General features: G+C 43.0%; 1 protein-coding gene across 1 annotated transcript in view; it reads right to left on the bottom strand.

Annotated features, from left to right (window-relative positions):
• PREX1 (phosphatidylinositol-3,4,5-trisphosphate dependent Rac exchange factor 1) overlaps positions 1–20,289 on the bottom strand; it is a 213,386-nt gene that overhangs the window by 12,928 nt on the left and 180,169 nt on the right. The window contains exons 21-30 of the mRNA XM_081916608.1: positions 18,904–19,069; positions 16,327–16,514; positions 14,708–14,869; positions 13,329–13,539; positions 12,224–12,500; positions 11,728–11,931; positions 4,211–4,299; positions 3,682–3,764; positions 3,129–3,219; positions 2,418–2,546 (exon numbers count right to left, since the gene is read on the bottom strand). Of these exons, the coding sequence (XP_081772734.1) occupies positions 2,418–2,546; positions 3,129–3,219; positions 3,682–3,764; positions 4,211–4,299; positions 11,728–11,931; positions 12,224–12,500; positions 13,329–13,539; positions 14,708–14,869; positions 16,327–16,514; positions 18,904–19,069 (1,600 nt within the window). The remainder of the gene's footprint in view (positions 1–2,417; positions 2,547–3,128; positions 3,220–3,681; positions 3,765–4,210; positions 4,300–11,727; positions 11,932–12,223; positions 12,501–13,328; positions 13,540–14,707; positions 14,870–16,326; positions 16,515–18,903; positions 19,070–20,289) is intronic.

Below are 20,289 nucleotides of genomic sequence, written 5' to 3'. Positions count from 1 at the left end.
TTGGCAGGCGCTGGGACCGAGCAGTGGGAGCGCACCCCGCCGCAGGGATTCGAACCGCCGACCTTTCGATCGGCAAGTCCTAGGCGCTGAGGCTTTAACCCACAGCGCCACCTGTGTCCCAATACGATAAAATACAACGTACTAAATTAAAGAAGCAATGAAAATGCAATTAAAAATCATGCAGCAATTTAGCGTAGCACATTGCAATTGCTACAGCAGGCAGGAAAAAACTTTTATGTGGTCCATCAAAAGTCCCAGCAATTTTCAAGCAGACCATGAGGATGAAAGTTTGGGGACCACTGATCTAGAAGGCCTTGCCCATTTTCTCAGCTATGCATGGGCTAGATACTGCACATACTCTTTGAAATTACTTTGTAAGTTTCCAGCATTCAGCAACTGCACCAAAAACAAGTTCCAGGTTGGAGCCCTGACAAATCCTGGCCCCAAGAAAACAATTGTTCACGTGCACAAACTAGGAAGGAGGCAAAAGTCAGACATCATGGGCAGCTCCAAGTGTGCTTAATTAAATCTAAAATACTGTAGCAAACTGTACCTATGAGCCCCACCCTCAATGTCCCTATGCATGCTGGTGGCACTTTAGATCTTTGTGCATTACAAGTTCCTGATCATGGGGAAGCTTCTAAGCATGTTCAGCTCAATGTGTGAAGTGGAGTCAGTGTACCAGGACCAGGGGCGGAGGAAGGGGGGTGAGGTGGGTGCAGGCTACCCCGGTTGTCACCACTGAAGGCGGTGACAAAAGGCCAGGCAGCACTTACTACGGGGCCTGCAGAATGCCCGAGCCACACATCTCTCCTGGGAGAGACCCAGTGGCTTGAGCACGTGCAGGCTCCATGCTGCCTCTGCCTCTGGCCAGGACACCCCAGACCCCTCCCCTGTTTAAGCGCTTATGTAATGTTTGAGGAGACTTAAGAAACTTGGGGAAGTGGTGCTATAAGTCAGCGGTGCCTATCTTTCGTCCTCCAGACATTGAACTACAACTCCCAACACCCCTGACCATTGGCCATGCAAGTTGGGTGTGATGAGACCTGGACAACATTTGGTGGTCCAAAGGTTAAACATCCCATCATAAGTACAGATTGCACTAATATTTTGGAATCAAACACACCTGAAGCTACTCTGTATTCTGATTTATGTCTCTTACCTAGTTCTCACCCATAAAGTGTTAAAGACAGGATGTTGGGGGCAAGACATGTCTGCATACCCAGCCCCCAATAACAGTTCACGCCGTCAACACATTCATTTGGGTGACTCAAGGGGGTTCTAGACTCAGTAAACTCTTCAGCTTGAAGAAATCTTTGTGTTTCTTAATGAAAGTAGATCAGAACTACTCTCCTTATTCAAACTAAAGTACAGAACATTTCCATGTCAGTGAAATGGCTCAACATGGGAACTCCCCAAGTTTACTTCACAAAAGCAAAAAACAAATGTAGTCAAGGGATTATGACATTATTCGGCAGCCAGGGTGCTTGTCCAGAACTGCCCTAGCACTTCCTCCTCTGATGGAGGATTTCTCTGGGGAAATTCACATAGTCAAGTTTGAGAAGCATATTCCAATGAAAAATTAGATGGAATCTAACAAAGGAATTCTTGTGAGCCTGACTTATGAGGTGTCTCAGTTTCACATATAGAATCATAAAGGTAAAGGGACCCCTGACCATTAGGTCCAGTCATGGCCGACTCTGGGGTTGCGGTGCTCATCTTGCTTTATTGGCCAAGGGAGCCGGCGTACAGCTTCTGGGTCATGTGGCCAGCATGACTAAGCCTCTTCTGGCAAACCAGAGAAGCGCCCGGAAATGCCGTTTACCTTTCCGCCAGAGTGGTACCTATTTATCTACTTGTACTCTGACGTGCTTTCGAACTGCTAGGTTGGTAGGAGCAGGGACCAAGCAACGGGAGCTCACCCCATCGCAGGGATTCGAACTGCCGACCTTCTGATGGGCAATTCCTAGGCTCTGTGGTTTAACCCACAGTGCCACCATTGTATAAATTGGAAGGGATCCCAAGGGTCATCTAGTCCACCCCCTGCAATGCAGGAATCTCAGCTAAAGCATCCATGACAGATGGCTATCCAACCTCTGCTTAAAAATCTCCAAGGAAGAAGAGTTCACAACCTCCTGAGGGATGTCAAATGATCTCTATTTGGATTGCCCATAGGTAACAAATCTCATCTGTTAGAAATCTCATTTGCTAAACACAGGCCAATTATGTCTCATCAGAAATGTTTTCAGCTCATGTCAATACAAAGGGTAAACCCACCCAAAACTGATCCAGTCCAATGAGTAGAAACCCAGAATTGCAATAAAAGTAGCCCAGATCAACCCCCAGTCCCTCTACTACCCTTTTCATAATACTAGAATAAACCAAAGAGCTTTCCCCTAGCAACCCTTTTCACAGACCTTCCACATATTTCTGTATGGTCTCCACAAGGTTCTTGATGCGGAGCGGAAGGTTCCAGGGATCTTCTTGGATGCTGATTTGAATCTTGTTCCTGCTCCGAATTGTGGTTTCTTCTTTCTGCTTAAATTCTGCATAAGAAGAGGGACTTTAGGCCAGACAATTTAGCAATGCCAGAGTAGTTCAAAACAGCACCTGACTGCATACTGTGCTGATCCCAACCAAGCCCTCAGAAAAGTTGGGTCTGGTGAAAAATTAAAGCTGCCCAGAGTGGCTGGGGAAACCCAGTCAGATGGGTGGAGTACAAATAATAAAATTATTATTGTTATTTTATTTTATTAAAATACAACATAACTGGGAGCCTGTACAGAGCAGCAAAACTAACCTGAGGTGAAGCAATGCAAACATATAGATATATTAAAGAAGTCAAATATACAACAGGGCTGGAAACTGGATCTTATGAGGAATTAACGGCTACCACTGAGAGCAGCAGCACAGTGTCTTTTCCTTCTATATGTCCCCTGTAACATGATGTGATGTCAGTCACATTCCAGGTTTTCCTATCCCCGCTCTCAAGAAAGGAGGAGCGAATTCACACATCAGAAGGAAGGAAGGAGGAAGGAGGGGAACAGCTAGAGATTGAGCAAGTTGCGTCTGGACCTAGCTGAGAAAAGCAAGATTATCCTGGGCACATGATGTTCTGGCAAGTTTACCTTGTAAACTGTGGTCCATTGGAAAATGTTTTGTTTCTTCAAAAGCCTTGTTTATTACTGGTCCTTTGAGAAGCGCATTGATAGCATCCACCTGCAAAGAAGCACATTTAGTGAGTCTTCCAAAGAGATGTTTTTTGTTTTTGTTTTCCTAGGGGAAACCATGGATGGTAACACATCCCATCAGTGCAATAATTTCTGCTTACACAGCTCCTTCCCCCATGTGTGCCCCATGCTCTCCCCAAATCACAATAGCTAAATGAAGCCTCCAAGACCAGAGGGAGTATATTCTTGAACACCAAATGCTGGGGGCAAACAACCAAAGACAACCGTCATGCTTTGAGGCACTCCAGATGAAGCCAAGTCGATGAGCCATGGCCTGAATGAGCAACAGAATATTTGTTGAACCCCATCACAGAGAATGTCAAGAAAAGAGCATCCAATTGCTAGCCAACATTACTGGTTCCTAAACATCTGGAAGAGCACGCACTCTAAGAGAGTATGGCAAAAGCAGTTAAGTTCCCTGTTCTACATCATAAGCGTTTGTGTCACTCACCTGGTTAAATAGATGCTCAAGGCAGCCGTGCAGCTTGTCTTGTTTGTCTGAAGGTATCCTCATGTCACTGGGGAGTTCATCACCTAATGGTGGGAACAGTAAAACTTTGGGCTTGTTCTCATGCAAATATATTCCAATGGAAAGAATGTCAGGAGCAAATAGCTATCTAGAAATTTAATATATAATGACAACAGCAACTACTTTAGGCTGTGATCAACCACCCTCTTTCTATCTTTCTGAAGGGGCGAAAAGGAAAAAAGGAGAACTGAAAGTGCTTTAAGAACCAAGATGAACAAAATGACCCAACTGATTTTTGAAGTTTCTCTTTCCACTTGGACATAGCGTATGACATGGGCTTTTTTAGTTCCATAAGTCTGCAAGGAGGGTGGTTGCTATGGGAACACTAAGAAAACACAAGTGAGGAGCTGAATAATAGACTGGCATCTACTGGAGAATTGGCTTATGGTCCATTCATTGTTGAAGCCTTCTTTATTCATGGTTTCATTATAGAAGCACAGCATTCACTCACCTGATCCCATCTCATCACTGCCCAAGTAAGAGCTGTTACTCCGTACGCTGGTGTAGGAAAGCACAGAGTCCCGGTTACTGTTGCATTCACTGGAAGAAAAATGTGTAAAAACTAAGAATCTCTTCATATGCAGAATTCCAGCTATGCATAGTTAGCACCTTTTGGGGGGTGTATCCAAGGGCATTCTTTCATTTCTATCCTGCCTGTCTCCAAGGGTTTAATGTGGTGTACAATGGACAATGGCCCTCCTAATTCAACACAGTAAGAGGATACTATCCTTTAGTGACAGCAAACTTTTGAACTCTGTCCTAGAATACTTCATCTTTCACTGATGAAGACAGATTGCAGAACTGTAGCATTACTCTTTGCTACCAGAGCTCATGTCAGTGACTAAAGACAAGGGTTAGAAGTTCAAATTCTAACCCAAATTTAGTTGGTTCTTTGAGCGCAGGGACTTTGTCATCGAGCTTCAATGTTCTAAAGTTCAGATTTAACTTAAAACCACATAGTTTTTTATTAGCATGCACAATGACAGAACACTGTTTTCGGTACCTGTTTTGTGACATTTCCAGGTGTATCCCTGGATGGTCACCAGGACAGTCACTCAGCTATTCTGCTGAGTCTAGACTTCCCTTAAAACTACCTGCCACTGCTACCTTCTGACTTATAGAAAGGAGTAGGACTCTGGTTTTATCATCATACTCAAGTACATCCACACAAAGCATGTTGGGTGAGATATACTTGCCATAGAATCCATCCAGACTAGAACAGATTTAAACATAAACATACATTTTTATTAGAGAGCATAATCTGCAGAACCAATAGCAGAATTTGTAAAGAGTTCTAATTTTCCGACCTAACGTAACTATCCTGTCTTCTAACTTTCGTTAGCCATTCTTACTCTTTTACATAGGAGTCAAAATGGGTCACATGCCAATTTTGAAAAGAAGCAAGAGTATGCATGAGTCAATCTAAATATGACATCTGTGCAATAAATTTGTTTCAAAATACACCCCTCTATATTGTCCACCAAGGCGAGCAAGAGGCATTATGAGAGTTCAAGGTCACATTCTGGCCAGGCAAAAACACTTCTGGAGGCCAAGACACAGAGCCACTGAGGAGTGTGGCCTGGGGAAAATCCCAAGGACCAGACAGGGAGGTCTGGAGGACCACATTTGGCCTCTGGTCCTGATGTGCCAGAATGTTAACCAATCAGATGAGACTGAAGGCACCTTCTCTGAATGGGATATAATTTATGCAACACTATTTAAATGAACATCTTTTAAATACGCTCAAAACTACCCCACAAGGGAAGTCTTTTCTGCTCCCATGGGTTTTTTTAGGGTTTTTTGTTTGTTTTTTAATTCCTCCCCCACAACAAACACTCTTGTGAGGTGAGTGGGGCTGAGAGACTTCAAAGAAGTGTGACTAGCCCAAGGTCACCCAGCAGCTGCATGTGGAGGAGCGGGGAATCGAACCCAGTTCACCAGATTACGAGACTACCGCTCTTAACCACTACACCATACTGGCTCTCTTCTGCTCCCATGTTGAAAATGGGAAATGAAGGTCCAAGGAACCACAAGCCCATGAGTCTGGTGATACCTGAATTCACATATGTGGGATTCAAGTCTGAAACTCCATACGCTGGGCTACCACAGGGGCCTTCTCTATGGAATGGGCCCTTATGAGAACTTGTTAGTTCCTTGGATACAGAGACATACCCAGAGTGTTGGACTAGGACCTGGGAAAAGGTAAAGGTAAAGGTACCCCTGCCCATAGGGGCCAGTCTTGACAGACTCTGGGGTTGTGCGCCCATCTCACTTAAGAGGCCAGGGGCCAGCGCTGTCCGGAGACACTTCCGGGTCACGTGGCCAGCGTGACATCGCTGCTCTGGCGAGCCAGAGCCGCACACGGAAACGCCGTTTACCTTCCCGCTGGTAAGCGGTCCCTATTTATCTACTTGCACCCAGAGGTGCTTTCGAACTGCTAGGTTGGCAGGCGCTGGGACCGAGCAGCGGGAGCGCACCCCGCCGCAGGGATTCGAACCGCCGACCTTTCGATCGGCAAGTCCTAGGCGCTGAGGCTTTAACCCACAGCGCCACCTGCGTCCCTTTTAGGGACCTGGGAAACCAGGGTTCAAATCCCCACCTGGCCATGAAGCTCAGTGGGTTCACCTTGGGCCAGTCACTGCATCTCAGCCTTTCCTAGGGTTCCTCTTAGGGTTGTCGTGGGGATTAAATAATGATGAGCAGGAGTATAATACAAGATGATATTTTTGTCTGTGTAGATCTGCAAGTTGCTGCATCTTAACAGCTTAACAACAACACAAACAATAAATGCAGTAAGCACAGGATATCCAAGAGCTGTTTCATCTCAATCAAAATGACAAGGGTGAAGGAGAATGCTCCACTTGATTTCTGCTATCAATATATAAGTTGTTCTCAAAGGTATCTATTTCTCTTAATTTCTGAAAGGGATATACTACACTATGTTTAGGGATGTTAGGAAGAGACAAATGGCTATGAAACTGATTGTCCGAATCAGATCTCGTGCAACAAACCATGACTAATGCCAGCTAAGTATCTTCTTAGCTGTGCTTTACTCATTCTTGTAAGCTCCGGGATATCCATTTTCTGACCAAAACCAATCAAAACACATTTGATTCCTTCTTGAATTGCTATTATATAGGTTATGTATGCTTAATCGTCTGAGTCTAAAAGAGGTAAGACAGAACAAACTCTCTCATCTTTCATTTAAATTCTGAAACAAGTGACAGCCCCACTGGGAATCTGCCTTTGATCTCACTGTGTCATCTAGGACAGATTAGGCTCAATTATAGAACCCATTAAACAAAACCCAGCACAGGAATAGGAGTCATATGAAAAGCTGAATAAAATTATTTCTATTGCATTAAAACAAATTCCACTGTGAGTAGGTAGAAAAACCCTGAAGATACACTGCCAGCAAAAGATTAGCCTACCACCCACCAACAGCTTTTCTATGGAACCAAAACTGAGGATTTAAACCATGCAAAATGTGCTTTTTACATGTTCAATGCTCGGCTCTTAGAGGAAATAAATGATGCTAATTCCTGTGACTAGGAAACTTGAAGTGCTAGAAATAGCACTTCTAATTGAATTGCCATGGCCTATTTTCTTTAATGCACAGGTTGCAAAACACGCTGGGGATTTTCTACAAACGTTTGACAGTTTTTGGCTACCGCTCAGTAGCTTTCTTTGTTTGGTTGTCATGTTGAGAGCTCTGCTTCACACAAAATTCCATCTCCTTTGCCAACAACACAGGAGAAATACTCAATGTACCTGGATCACTATGCTCACAACAATCCTAAGGCATGACATGTATGTGGAAATGAACACATCTAAATTGCATGTTTAAGAGGAAGGGGTCCCCTGTTATTCCTCCCAGATTAGAAAGTCCAGTATCGGAGAAAGAGCTACCATCCGACTAGCGCTTGAATCACTGCAGCAGGAAAGAAGAAGAGTTTGGATTTGATATCCCGCTTTATCACTACCTGCTGCATGTGGAGGAGCGAAGACGCGAACCCAGGTCCCCTGATTATGAGTCTACCGCTCTTAACCACTACACCACACTGGCTCCCCAGAAATACAGTTCAAATGTAGATTTTCTGATTGGGCTTTATGCTTCCCTTCTAGCACCAACCAGGGTGATCTGTCAAAATATCACTATTTTGGGGTTTTATACTGATTCATCGTCTTTGTTTTTTTAAAATAAATTTTATATTATACACTGCTCAAGATTTATTTACACAAAGTGGTACATAAACATTTTAAATACCACACAGTTAAATTTTAAAGCTTGAACGATGTGGTATTTCACTAGGTGAAATGCAAAATGTGCTTTTTACATGTTCAATGCTCGGCTCTTAGAGGAAATAAATGATGCTAATTCCTGTGACTAGGAAACTTGAAGTGCTTGAAGTGGGGAACCTGAAATTTTATTCTTTTACTATTTCCCCCTTCTGAGTCTTCTGGGAACACAATGTTCACAGACTTGAATAGGAAAGGCTTCTCTATAACAGCAGCTGCTAGAAGTGCTTCCAAGCTACCTGAAAACTTCTGTGGTTTTATAGTGCTATATTACAAAGGCAGAGGGTGGTGATGGGGAGTGAGGGAACCACGTTTGAGGAACTGAAATGCACAAAGCGATTTTTCAAACAGTCTTTACTTTCTACAGCAGTCTAATAGTAAAGTTGTTCAGTATTTGCTAGACTCATTTCCATAGTGACAGGAGTAGTCAAGAGATATTTGAACAGCCCTGAGCGCTCACTGGAAGGACAGATCCTGATGCTGAGGCTCCAATACTTTGGCCACCTCATGAGAAGAGAAGACTCCCTGGGAAAGACCCTAATGCTGGGAAAGTTTGAGGGCACAAGGAGAAGGGGACGACAGACGATGAGATGGTTGGATAGTGTTCTCAAAGCTACCAGCATGAGTTTGACCAAACTGCAGGAGGCAGTGGAAGACAGGAGTGTCTGGCGTGCTCTGGTCCATGGGGTCACGAAGAGTCGGACACGACTAAACAACTAAACAACAACAACAAATTTAAGAATATATAAATATGCTCCTATATCAGGCTAAAAAGGTCTCTTTAAAATAGCATTGCCTGCAGAATGGCTGGGTGGAATTTCTGTTCTACAGTACAGGTGCCTTAGTTCCTTATTGTTGTGATCCACAAAGCACTGAATAAAGAGTATTTGATATTTAGCTCTGGTATTGGATTGAAATCAATTGAGATGAAGAGCCAGTTCAAACTACTATGAAATAACTCCCCCCGCCCCCGACGCCATTAATTACCTCATGTTGTTGGTGTGCCTGGCGAGAGGAGTACTATTGGAGGAAAGCCTTGTGTATCTTGGCCTAAATCCATTTTGTATCCTCTGTATTGCTGGAGCCTCATTTAGCTTATTTGCTCCTTCAATCAGCAGAGGAGTGGGCAACTTCCTTGCATCTTTAGATTCCCGGGTTAGAACAAGTGGACAGGGACCAAGCTATTTTTCACTTGTCAGTTTTCACCTTTTTTTGGGTGGAGGGTATATGAGTCTCATAATGCCCTCATTGAAGGGCTATGATTGAGGCAGCGAAAAAACCTCTAGCTGGTTGGCAGCCCCTTCAAAAACAGCATTTTCTGTTTTCTCCTTTCCTTCTAATGTATGATCCAGAAATTGTTCCATTTAGGACACAAAACCGCAAAGTCCAAAAAAAAGCGCATTACTTGAAATCTCTTGTGAGATCTTCCAAACAGCAGGGTTGTGGTTAATTCAGTCTACTTCCATGTGCCTCAGACTGGTGCCTGCTGATCTGAGTAATGCAAAAAAAATCCTGCTGTAGATGTAATCGTTATAAAGTCCAATTAGTCTGTGTTTTCTGTGGATTGTGTGTTTGTACACATAAGACAACAAGTTAACAGTTCTGCAAACAACAGCTGCAGAACCAGTCTGAAGCTAACAGGCGTCTACTCCTGAAAAACCCACAAAAGATTCCCTCTTCCCAGCTGTGATGCTTCACTGGATAAAGAGGGAAATTCTTCCCTCTGACCTCACCTGACCTGCCTGATCACTGAGGCCCTGCTGTAAGTTGATCCTGTGACTGACATGTGCACCATGTCAAATTGTTGTGAACTCTGGACTGGATGCACTTAAACTCGTACCGTGCAAGTAATGATTAGGGCCTGGCCCATGTCATATGTGCTCTACTGTACATTTGGGAACAGTCCTAAGTATATAAAGAGCGATGATCCATTTGTTAGCAGATTTTAAGCACAGAGTGCTTTTTAAAGAGAGAAGGAATTGGTAAGATTTAAAAACATTTGCATTTTAGCTTGTTAAGGCAGAATGAGATTAGAAATAGACCATGGAGAAAAGCAACTGAATTTGTCTGGGGTGATGGAATGTCCTTCCTATGAAGAGGGACAAAATCGTCCTGCCCTGCAATGCAGATGTACTAAACAGTGAGAAGGTATTGCTAGCTAACAAGTAGCTGTTGTTGTGAACATTCTGTGTCACTGAGGACAGCATTAGTCAAAATGCGACTATTTGGGGTCACTTCAATTCCCCATTGCTTTCCCCTTCATCCTGCATCACTGCACAAAACATTTAACTTTTGTTCAAAAATCTTACAAGTGGCCTCCCATATGGTAAGTCGTACCAGAATAAAATGTGGTAATGTACAAACAACCAGCAAACCAGAAGGGCAATATATGGGTTATGATTCTGCTCTGTTATCAAAGTGCAAGAACCCTTTGAATAAGAATGTAAGATTGGTAGGTGTCTCTATCTATAAGACAAAGGACACAATTTAAAGAAACAAAGGACACAATTTAATAAAGGTTAGTTGTGACTAATCTCCTAATTTAGCCATCATTAACATTTGCTGGAATGGATTCACAGATTGTGGCGCAACAAACATTTTTCTTGTGATGGCATAAAGAAGTGTGCCAGCCAAAAAGGCATCATCTTGCATGTAATAAGCAGTTCTAGCAGTGGTAGACTTTGGGTTCTCAAATTTCAGTTGTGCCCTGTGCGATGCTTAAATTTGGCACACACACACCCACCTCTCGTGCTCCATTCTACATCTTTGTTGTGGCGCCCCCTGCAGTACAAGCGCCCAGAACCGGTGGGACTACCCTAAAATCGCCTCTGCTTCTAGCTTAGTGCATGTTCTCAAATGCATTAACAACTAGAACCTGAAATACAATTCTGTGGCATAGTCAGATAGAACTGCTGCTCAGATCTCTTTGGAAAGGGAAATTTCAAGAGTTGGAAAGAGAAAAAAGGGTGAATTTCCCCCTGTTCCTGAGGGATTTCCCCCAGCTGTGCCATATAGTCTGCTGACCCCAAATTTGAGCATTTCATAGCTATATGGGGCGGGTGTCGTTCTGGAGGACGAAAAAAGGGAAATGAATCCTTTTGCTTTGCTGTGCTTCTGAAACATCCATGTATAGAGTGGGTTGTTGTGGGGAGTTTTTAGATCTCATGGCCCACATTCCTTCCACCCAACTCACAATCTCTCTTCAAGGATAGTTATAACAAGCTGTCAGGAGTCCCTGGGTCACACATCTGAAACCCTCATCACCCCTCTTTCAATGACCCTTTTCATAACTTGTCAGGGGCTCAGACAGTTTAGACATTTCTCTTTCTCTCAACTACCATCAGCACCCTGTATGCTCTTAGGATCTTGTTGCCAAGGGGCTTTATTCTCTGTCTCTACTCTCTCACTCTCTATAATTTTTCTTTTATTTTACAAATATACTTCTGGGGGTTCTCCAAGGATGCAAAAAACTTATTTTTGGGTGGTTCTTTTTTAACTCCACAACCCAAGTCTGCTACTAGATTAAGCCATCAAGCAGAAGAACATGAGCATTCTTGATACCACAAGTTTTAACAGCAGTATGTGATTCATTTGATGATACATGGATGTATAATTCTTCACAGTATCCAAGTGAAATGGCTTCCGAGCAGTGCGCCTCACTGAACCCACCTGTATGAGTCTCTGTAACTCATTGTATCGTGTCCCGAATCTTCCTGGTCCTCCTCAGACACTTTGAAACAAACCTTCTTCATCCCATGCTCGACTTTGTCAATATCGCTCTCTTCCGAGACCAAGGATGTGGCGGGCATCTCCTCCACGGAGGGAGGCTCACATAATCCTGCTGCCGTGGGTTCAGTAATGGTGGACAAAAGCCTGCAGATGTAGAATGTATCATGGTAAGAAGAAAACCCAGCCAAGGACTCCAGGAGCCAGAACTGTAATCTCTGCTATACATACATGGGGACACCTGTAGGCTGACGCTCTGTGAACCTCCCCATGCTTTTAAAACCTTAATCGGAGGCTCTGCATCACCCCTGCTCTAAGGCATGCTAAAGCTAAGCCAAGTAGGGCATTGAGAGTTATAATTCAATCATAACTTTGATTCTCTCCTCCCCCCCCCAATTGAGCACAAAGATTTCTAAAGGCAAGATGTTAACCAACTCACTTATTTATCTGAAAGACGTATTGTTTCATTTCTTTAACTGCTACTTCTAGTTTGTTGAAGAGCTGCAAGTAGGAGTCCTGTATCTCCCGATCTTCTTGCTTCAACAGAAAGGTGAGACCTCTCTCCTCCTGAGTAGTTCCTCCATTCTCTTGGCCAAAGCAACCATCATATTGTCCATGTGGGTTGAGGTCCCCATTTTCTGGCGCCAAACATCTCCATGATGGTGCAGCCATGCTGGCTATACAGTGCTGAGTATATGAGACTGGATTTAAGCTTCCTGTTAAAACATTTAAAAATGCTCGTTACAAAAAACACTTGTCTTTAAAGCTTCTTTTAAGGAGCAACCTCTAATTCTTTTATATGTTATTTATTGAACTGTTTTCCAAAAGGGGGAAGATATAAGTGACAGATGGGAAGAAATAAGGAATTACGAAGAATTTCCCTGCCCCAGAAGACCCTTTGTAGTCATCGTAGAGCAATCCTTTAAAATTTACCTAAAGGTTAGAACTATGCTTATGAAATTTATTTACTTATCTGGAATTATCAGCAGGCCAATAGCTGCACTCAAGCCTGTCAAATTCTGTAAATACTGGGGCAAGAACAGCAACCATGAGCTAGTCCTAGACCTTTGGCCTTCCTTTCCCTGTTGCCAGTATCTCAGTTGCTCCTTGTATTATCATAAATTGCCTCAAAACAACATATTGTTTTAGCACAGACACCAGTGGAAGACCATTCTTGTTCAATTGCCTACTTACAGCTGCCAAGCCTTGCAGCCATAACATATTTGCGTGGTGATGGATCTCTTGTTAAGTCTTTCAGGTTTCTTTCCCAGTCAATAAACCACCCCTTCTATACAGAAAAAGGGGGGGGGGGATTTGCTTAAGGCTGCTTGGCTGTCATGTGCAGCATGATAGTTATGCTCATCCCCACCCACCCACCCTATTCCCACTATTACGCTGTGTCCTATGACAGAGTCAGATGTTCTCATAAAAACTTCAAAGGGGACCAGGCATCTTAGTAGAAGCATTCTTCTTGAATTTGGTCTTGAACAACAGCTGGGTGTTGCTCCAATGGGTATGCAAAGCTCTTAAGAGATAGTGAGCACCTTGTTCTGGATCTAGGCCGATAATAGAAGGCTTCCGTCCGATGCGAATGCTGAACGACCTAGCCACCGAGGTAGTGTTTTTGGGATATGACACTTCCATGAGGTTAATGTGGCAGTTGGTGGGGCAGAAATCCATGCTGCTCAGAGGGTGAAGTTCCGTTGTGGCTCTTTTAAAGGATGGGCTCACCCTGGTTTTCAACTCATCTGCGAACTAGGGAAAGAAAGAATTGTTTCAATTGTACTAGCACACTAATCCACAAACTACTTGCCCCTGAGTTTATGCACTTATAAATAAATCAAACTACCTAATACAGCTGCTCCTTTTTTTTCTTATTTCCACCAGCACCTCCACCCCCAAAAGAAAAAAAATTTGCCTCGGTGGCCCTCTTTCCAACAATTCACAGAAAATGTATTTCCTTAATAACTACATAAATCTATGTATTGTATGCTTCAAGATGTTCACAGAATCCAGGAGAGACCAGAAATGATGTAGAAATGCTATCCATGATAGCAAGTGAATGCTTAAATCCCATAATGTAAGCTGGGGCTCTGATCCAAAAGACTGTGCATGAAGCTGTGGGTTCTGGATATGTGCTACTCATTTATTTATTTTTTAAACTAGAATCATACTAATCAGCTATTTGATGAGGAGGGTAGATAGGATCCCCTTACTCCTGCTTCCTGTCTGATCTGCAGGCATCATATCTTGGCTTTGTAAAATGAGCTGTGTGCATCCAGTCCGAACTGTCAGATTGGAAAGCCTGCTTCTGTGTGAAGAAGGCCCTTAACTGAATATGGTGCAAGTGTTTCACAATCAGACAGTGACATTAGTCTGCAATCTCAATAAAACCAGAAAGCCATCTAAAAGTTTAAAACACATGACGAAATGCGCACCTACACCCAGCCAACCTCCTTAAAAGGGGATTTGAAATCTAAAGGAATAATAATAATAATAATAATAATAATAATAATAATAATAATAATAATAATAATTTTATTATTTATACCCTGCCCATCTGGCTGGGTTTCCCCAACCACTCAGGGCGGCTTCCAACAAAATATTAAAATACAATAGTCTATTAAACACTAAAAGCTTCCCTAAACAGGGCTGCCTTCAGATGTTTTCTAAAAGTCTGGGAGTTGTTTTTCTCTTTGACATTTGGTGGGAAGGCGTTCCACAGGGCTGGTGCCACTACTGAGAAGGCCCTCTGCCCGGTTCCCTGTAACTTGGCTTCTCGCAGCAAGGGAACCGCCAGAAAGCCCTCAGCACTGGACCTCAGTTTTCGGGCAGAACGATGGGGGTGGAGACGCTCCTTCATAAATGGACCGAGGCCATTTATGCTGCAGTGTCATGATGTCGTTATGCACAATGATCTCACCTCTTGATAGCTGGCAACCCTTCTGCTGATGCTCTCCAACTTTGTGTCGCAAATCTGCCGGCACTCAAATTGCGGCATGGTGACCACAGCATTGCTGAGGGACATAAGCCTTCTGCAGTTCCTCACAAAGAAGCTGTCATCTGTAGCAAAGGCCTCCAAAATCTAAAGCATTAGAAAACAATTACCTTGTTTGGTTGGAACACCAGACCACAAACCTCTAAGCAGATGAAAGGTTGGAAATACCTACCTGCAGAAATATTGTGATTTAGTGGAATGTTAAGAAGGATGCTTGGTTATAAATAATTGGCCATCATTAAAATAGATTAAGAATTGATATTTAAGCATGTGATCATAGATTTGGAAATAAGATGATAATTTGCTTGACAAAAATTATTAAAAATGCAAATGGGAGCGGGAGGCGTGAGGAAGCTCAAGAATATTATGAAACTTTGTTAAAACAAAGCAATAATGTTCATTATTACTGTATTTTCTTATTAAAAAACCTCAATAAATATTTATATATATAAAAAAAAAGGAAATACATCAGCCAGGATCGCACAATTCCAAAGGCAAAAATGACAACTGGGCAGGTAGACACACTTCCTGGCATATTTCGAGGGAACACTTTAGAAAGGTAAATTGTAATGCAAGTGGTGACTCAAATTTTGTTCTTTGTTTTTGTGGAACCCTCATTCCACAAAAAGTGAGAGGGAAATCCTGCTGTTTCTGTGGAAAGTAGACAGATTTCTAAGAATGTTTTGGAAGAGGTGGGGGTTGACTAACCATAATGTAGTAATGAGGTGTTGGATGACAGGTTTTTCTCTGGTGTGTCCCCCCTCCCTCCCCACTGTGGGGGGGGGACCTTTGCCAGCTGCAATCTGCAGTAAGTTAGTCTCAACATCTCTGCAGCCATCTGACTATTTTCTGAGTTTCTTTAGTTTTATTGTTACATCTTCTTTTCCATACTATATACAATAAATCTATTTGACTTTCCACCCAGCATTTCATGACAGTTCTTTATACATATTACTTGGCTGCATATACACTAGTTCTTCACCCAGTTTTCCACACTCTCTTATCTTTTATAATGTCAGCTGTTGGTCACAAAGCACCCCCTAACCTGGAAGTAATATTTAAGGTCCAATAAATATCCCCCTAGGTACTCCCACTCACTCATTGTCAATTTGTCAACTTGGTTTCTCATTTCAGATGTCATACTGGCAAGCTAGGCATATTCAATTAGTTTGCATATCCGTTGTTCTTTCCCTGAGATTTCTCTTAATTTCCAATTTCTTGCATATACTATCCTTGCTGCTGGTTGTTGCATATAAGAATAGGTTGTGTTCTTGGGCAATTCATTCGCAATTACACCTAGAAGAAATGTTTCTGGTTTCTAAGGAAAGGTAAGTTTAAATATTTACTTTAACTCATTGTACACCATCTCCCATTAGGTTGTCTCCCATCAGCAGAGGGTCCTTTTTCATTGCAACTGGATTTTAATAGACTTCAATATATTTTAACACATTTCTATATACATTTGTAACTCTACTGAGCTTCAGGAACAGGGAAAAGAGGATGCCTGGTTGATGCATTAAAGAATAACACCGAATGGTATAAACCTTTGCTGTGAGGCTGAAGGACCCCTTGGGCTCAATGATCTTCTCCAGGACAAAGCTCCTGATCCCAGCAGTGCTGACGTATTCATACACGACGCCATGTTCCAGGTGAACATTGTCCACCGTTAGGCTAATAAGAGGAGTGTCTTCTCTGATGATTAACGGGGTGTCAAAAGTTTGAAGGGCCAGTTCTGCAAACCAAAGTTCAGTCATTAGAAGAGCACAGAGATGGAGAAGAAGAAGAAGAGGAGTTTGGATTTGATATCCCACTTTATCACTACCCGAAGGAGTCTCAAAGCAGCTAACATTCTCCTTTCCCTTCCTCCCCCACAACAAACACTCTGTGAGGTGAGTGGGGCTGAGAGACTTCAGAGAAGTGTGACTGGCCCAAGGTCACCCAGCAGCTGCATGTGGAGGAGCAGAGACGCGAACCCAGTTCCCCAGATTTCGAGACTACCGCTCTTAACCACTACACCACACTGGCTACACCACAAGAGCACAAGCTGTAGCATATAAAAAAAATTCTCAGGATCCCTGAAGCAGCACAAAAAGCCATTATGCACAGGAGGAGTGAGAACATGCCATAATTAAAAGGCCCTCTTGGCATTTATGAACACTGTGATCTTACTGAGTTCATTAAAAATAAAAACAAAAACCACTCCATCTCATGGGTGTGTCCACTTAGCACAAAGGAGGACTTGACCCTCAGGGTCCCTTCCAACTCTACAACAAATTACAGTCACAGGAAGAGGGTAGGTCATGAAACTACACATCTCAGGTGTCAAAGGCCACAGTAAAGGCATGTGTATGTATATGAAGTACAACTCCCATAATCTCTGGCCTCATGAAACCTGGGATGTATGGGAGGTGGATGTTTAAAGCATTTGGCAGGGACTACAATGCTATCCCTGATATATGAATACTTATTTGAGAGCGAGTACCACTGAACTCCATGGGGCTCATTTCTGAACAGGCACTATTAGGATTACACTGTCGATCATTCAGTCAAAGCACATGCCATCGCACTGCGAGTCAGCCAAGCGCACACAATGCAAATATGAATATTCAAAAGCTTTTAAAAACGTGATTATCACTGATGAACTTTAAAAGCCCTCCTCGCTCCTGCTCAGTCAACAAAATTACTTGAAATTCTGGCAGCGATGCTTCTGCCAATTATAAGCCATCAAAAGCAATTTTAAAGGTCTTGTAATGTCTTGGGAGAGGGGGCGACACTGCCAGGAAGTACTAGACACAACTGGTGGGGCTGGTTCTCAGACCTCTTGGGATCCTGTTGAGCAAACACTCAATCTCAATTTTAAAGCACGTTTTAATTTCATTCATTATTTTGCTGAAATATGGTGCTATGCAACATCCTATTAAGGTATTAATTTTATTTATATTTGCATCCCACTCCTGCTTGAAGAAACTCAAGGTCTCAACGCTATACTCAGTTTTATCTTCACAATAACCTAGTGGGGAAAGTTCGGCTAAGTTAAGCATACTTCCTTTCAAAGAGAAGCTACATAGGCAAAATATCAAATGGGACTCAGATGTCTTAATACTCTCATCTCTTGCCATCTTGGTCAGTCCCTGTGTTGTAGCTTCAGCCAAATATAGCACTGTCAGTAAATAGAATCCCACAATCCCCTTTTCTCAATAACATTCTCATTAAGAATCCCACAGTTTAGCTAGAAGTCAGTCACATCCAATTTGGGGTAACAAGTTGAGAGAAAGACTGAGCTGGCATCCTACGTGGCACAAGGGATACAAGTAATTCAGTAAAATATAAAATAAAAACATTGCCCAGTGTGATAGATGTCAACCACAAGCAAAGGCACTGTGCAATTATGTTGGGTTTGTGGCTTGACATTGCAGCTGCCAAGTCAATTTCCCTATAACACTGCATCCAGGGGCTCAGTGATTTTTTTCTAGTGCACAGCTAAAGAGGTCAATAAAAACAGATGTACTGTTTTGGAGATAAAGTTTGTATATATGAAACCAGTGTGAGAGACCACAAAGGAGGAGATGCAGGAATGAAAAAACATAGGCTTTTGCTTGCGGCATCTTGAGTGATCTACCAGATTCCTCACCCACTGACTCACACTTGTATAGCACATAGCAGGAAACTGGCACAGTCCAGGGAAATGCCCAGTCTCCAGTCCCTGTAATAGGCAAGGGTTGAATGGCAACCCTTGAGACTGTCTGCTGAAGGCAAGAAAAGAACCCCTGTTCCAAATTAAACATCCACAGTGATTCAGGTATAAATTATTGTCTCTGTCACCTTGCCTTAGCAGAAAGGCACATCTAGCTCCCATTCTACTGATGCATCATACAAAAATATAAAACTGCATTATAATGAACCAGGTCATTAGTCTATCTAGCCCAGTACTTCAGATGGCAGTGGCTTTTCAAGGTCTCAGGAAAGTCTTTTATAGACCTACTATTTGAGATCATTTCTAAGAAGGGGGGCCAGGAGGCCTTTTGCATCACCAAGCTATCCCCCCTCCACTCCAACCCCATCAGAGGACAGCTACGGATCACTTCCTAGATCATTTCCCTCACTGGCAGGGAATGTCTTACCTTCGTCTTGCTGGCTGTCACTAAGGGGATCATTTTCCTCGATTGTAAAGAGATCTCCTTTACAAGATTCAGAATGACTTCCATTCAGGTATGAGTTGGAAGCTGACTGCCGAGCTCTGTCCTCTTCAGCGTCTTCATGCGTTCGGTACACCCATTGATAAAAACCCTTCCAAAGAAAGAAGGGATGTCAGAGAGACATTCTCCCAAGTTTCACTGCACATTGGCTTTTGGATGGATTTACAGGTATCAGCAACCTGGTCTGCTCCAGATGTTCTGGACAAGCATGGCCAATAATGAGATGGGTATGGCCAATGATGGATGGCCAATGGGGGTGATGATGAACATCAGGCAGATGAGAATGATAAACAGGACCAGGAAATGTGAGAAAATCTCATTTAAAATATCTGAAATCCATATAGTTAGAGAGAACATCTGAACAGAGCAACCACAACCCCACCAACATAGAGCCAGAATTACTCAAGATCAAAAAGGAACAGTCTTCACAGCTCTGTGAAAGGCTTACAATATGGGGACCACATGAACCTCCAAGGGGAGGGAGTTCCACAACCTGGGTGGTACTGCTGATAAGGCCTGGTCCCACATGACTACCGACCATGCCTCATACTGAAGCAGGATGTGAAGCAAAGCCTCAGATGATGATCTTAATAACTGAGCAGATTCATACGGGAAAAGGCAGCCCTTAAGATACTCTGGGCCAAAACTGTGTAGAGATTCTAACATGACCTTTGCAGCAAAAAAGGAGGCCTGGACTGATAGAAAGGGTTAAATCCCCACTCCCAACATTCCACAGTCCAGATCCACCTCACCTTCCCTCTGCAACTATTTAAATGCCCCTCCCTCCACCCATGGCTGCTATTCAAATAACAAGTCTGGCTCATTAAGTGCATAGAGGTGCTTAATGCATTGTCTGGTTTGACCCTGACAGTACCATGATATCCCTTTTTAATATAGCAGATGTAGAGAGAGCCTTGTGATGGAGGAGAATAGCTGTTTTGCTGACTCCTCCCTCTTCTGTGAGTTCCTTTTACTGTTATAAAGTAAAAGCTCCCACTCTATTTATGTAAACATATTTGACATGGGGTGGGGTAGGGGAAAGTGATTCTTAAAATACGTTTTGGCAACCTGAAAATTATCTCTCTGTTCTTCAGTCCTTCTTCCAGCCACTTCTTGCATTGTGCAAGCACAACATGCAATACTCACCGTCGTGCTTCAGATGTAACAGATTAAGCATGTACTATGTTATATTTAAAACAGCTGCACATGTCCATTTCATTTCATTGTGGACGCAAGGTGGAACAGATGTGTGTAGCTGCTTCCAGCATGACGCTGCACACTGATGTTGTTAGAACAGCAGCATCATTGAGA

Source organism: Podarcis melisellensis (genome assembly GCF_964234715.1).
Source record: "Podarcis melisellensis genome assembly, chromosome: 6".
Classification (NCBI taxonomy): domain Eukaryota; kingdom Metazoa; phylum Chordata; class Lepidosauria; order Squamata; family Lacertidae; genus Podarcis; species Podarcis melisellensis.
This window is presented reverse-complemented; position numbering and strand designations above follow the sequence as displayed.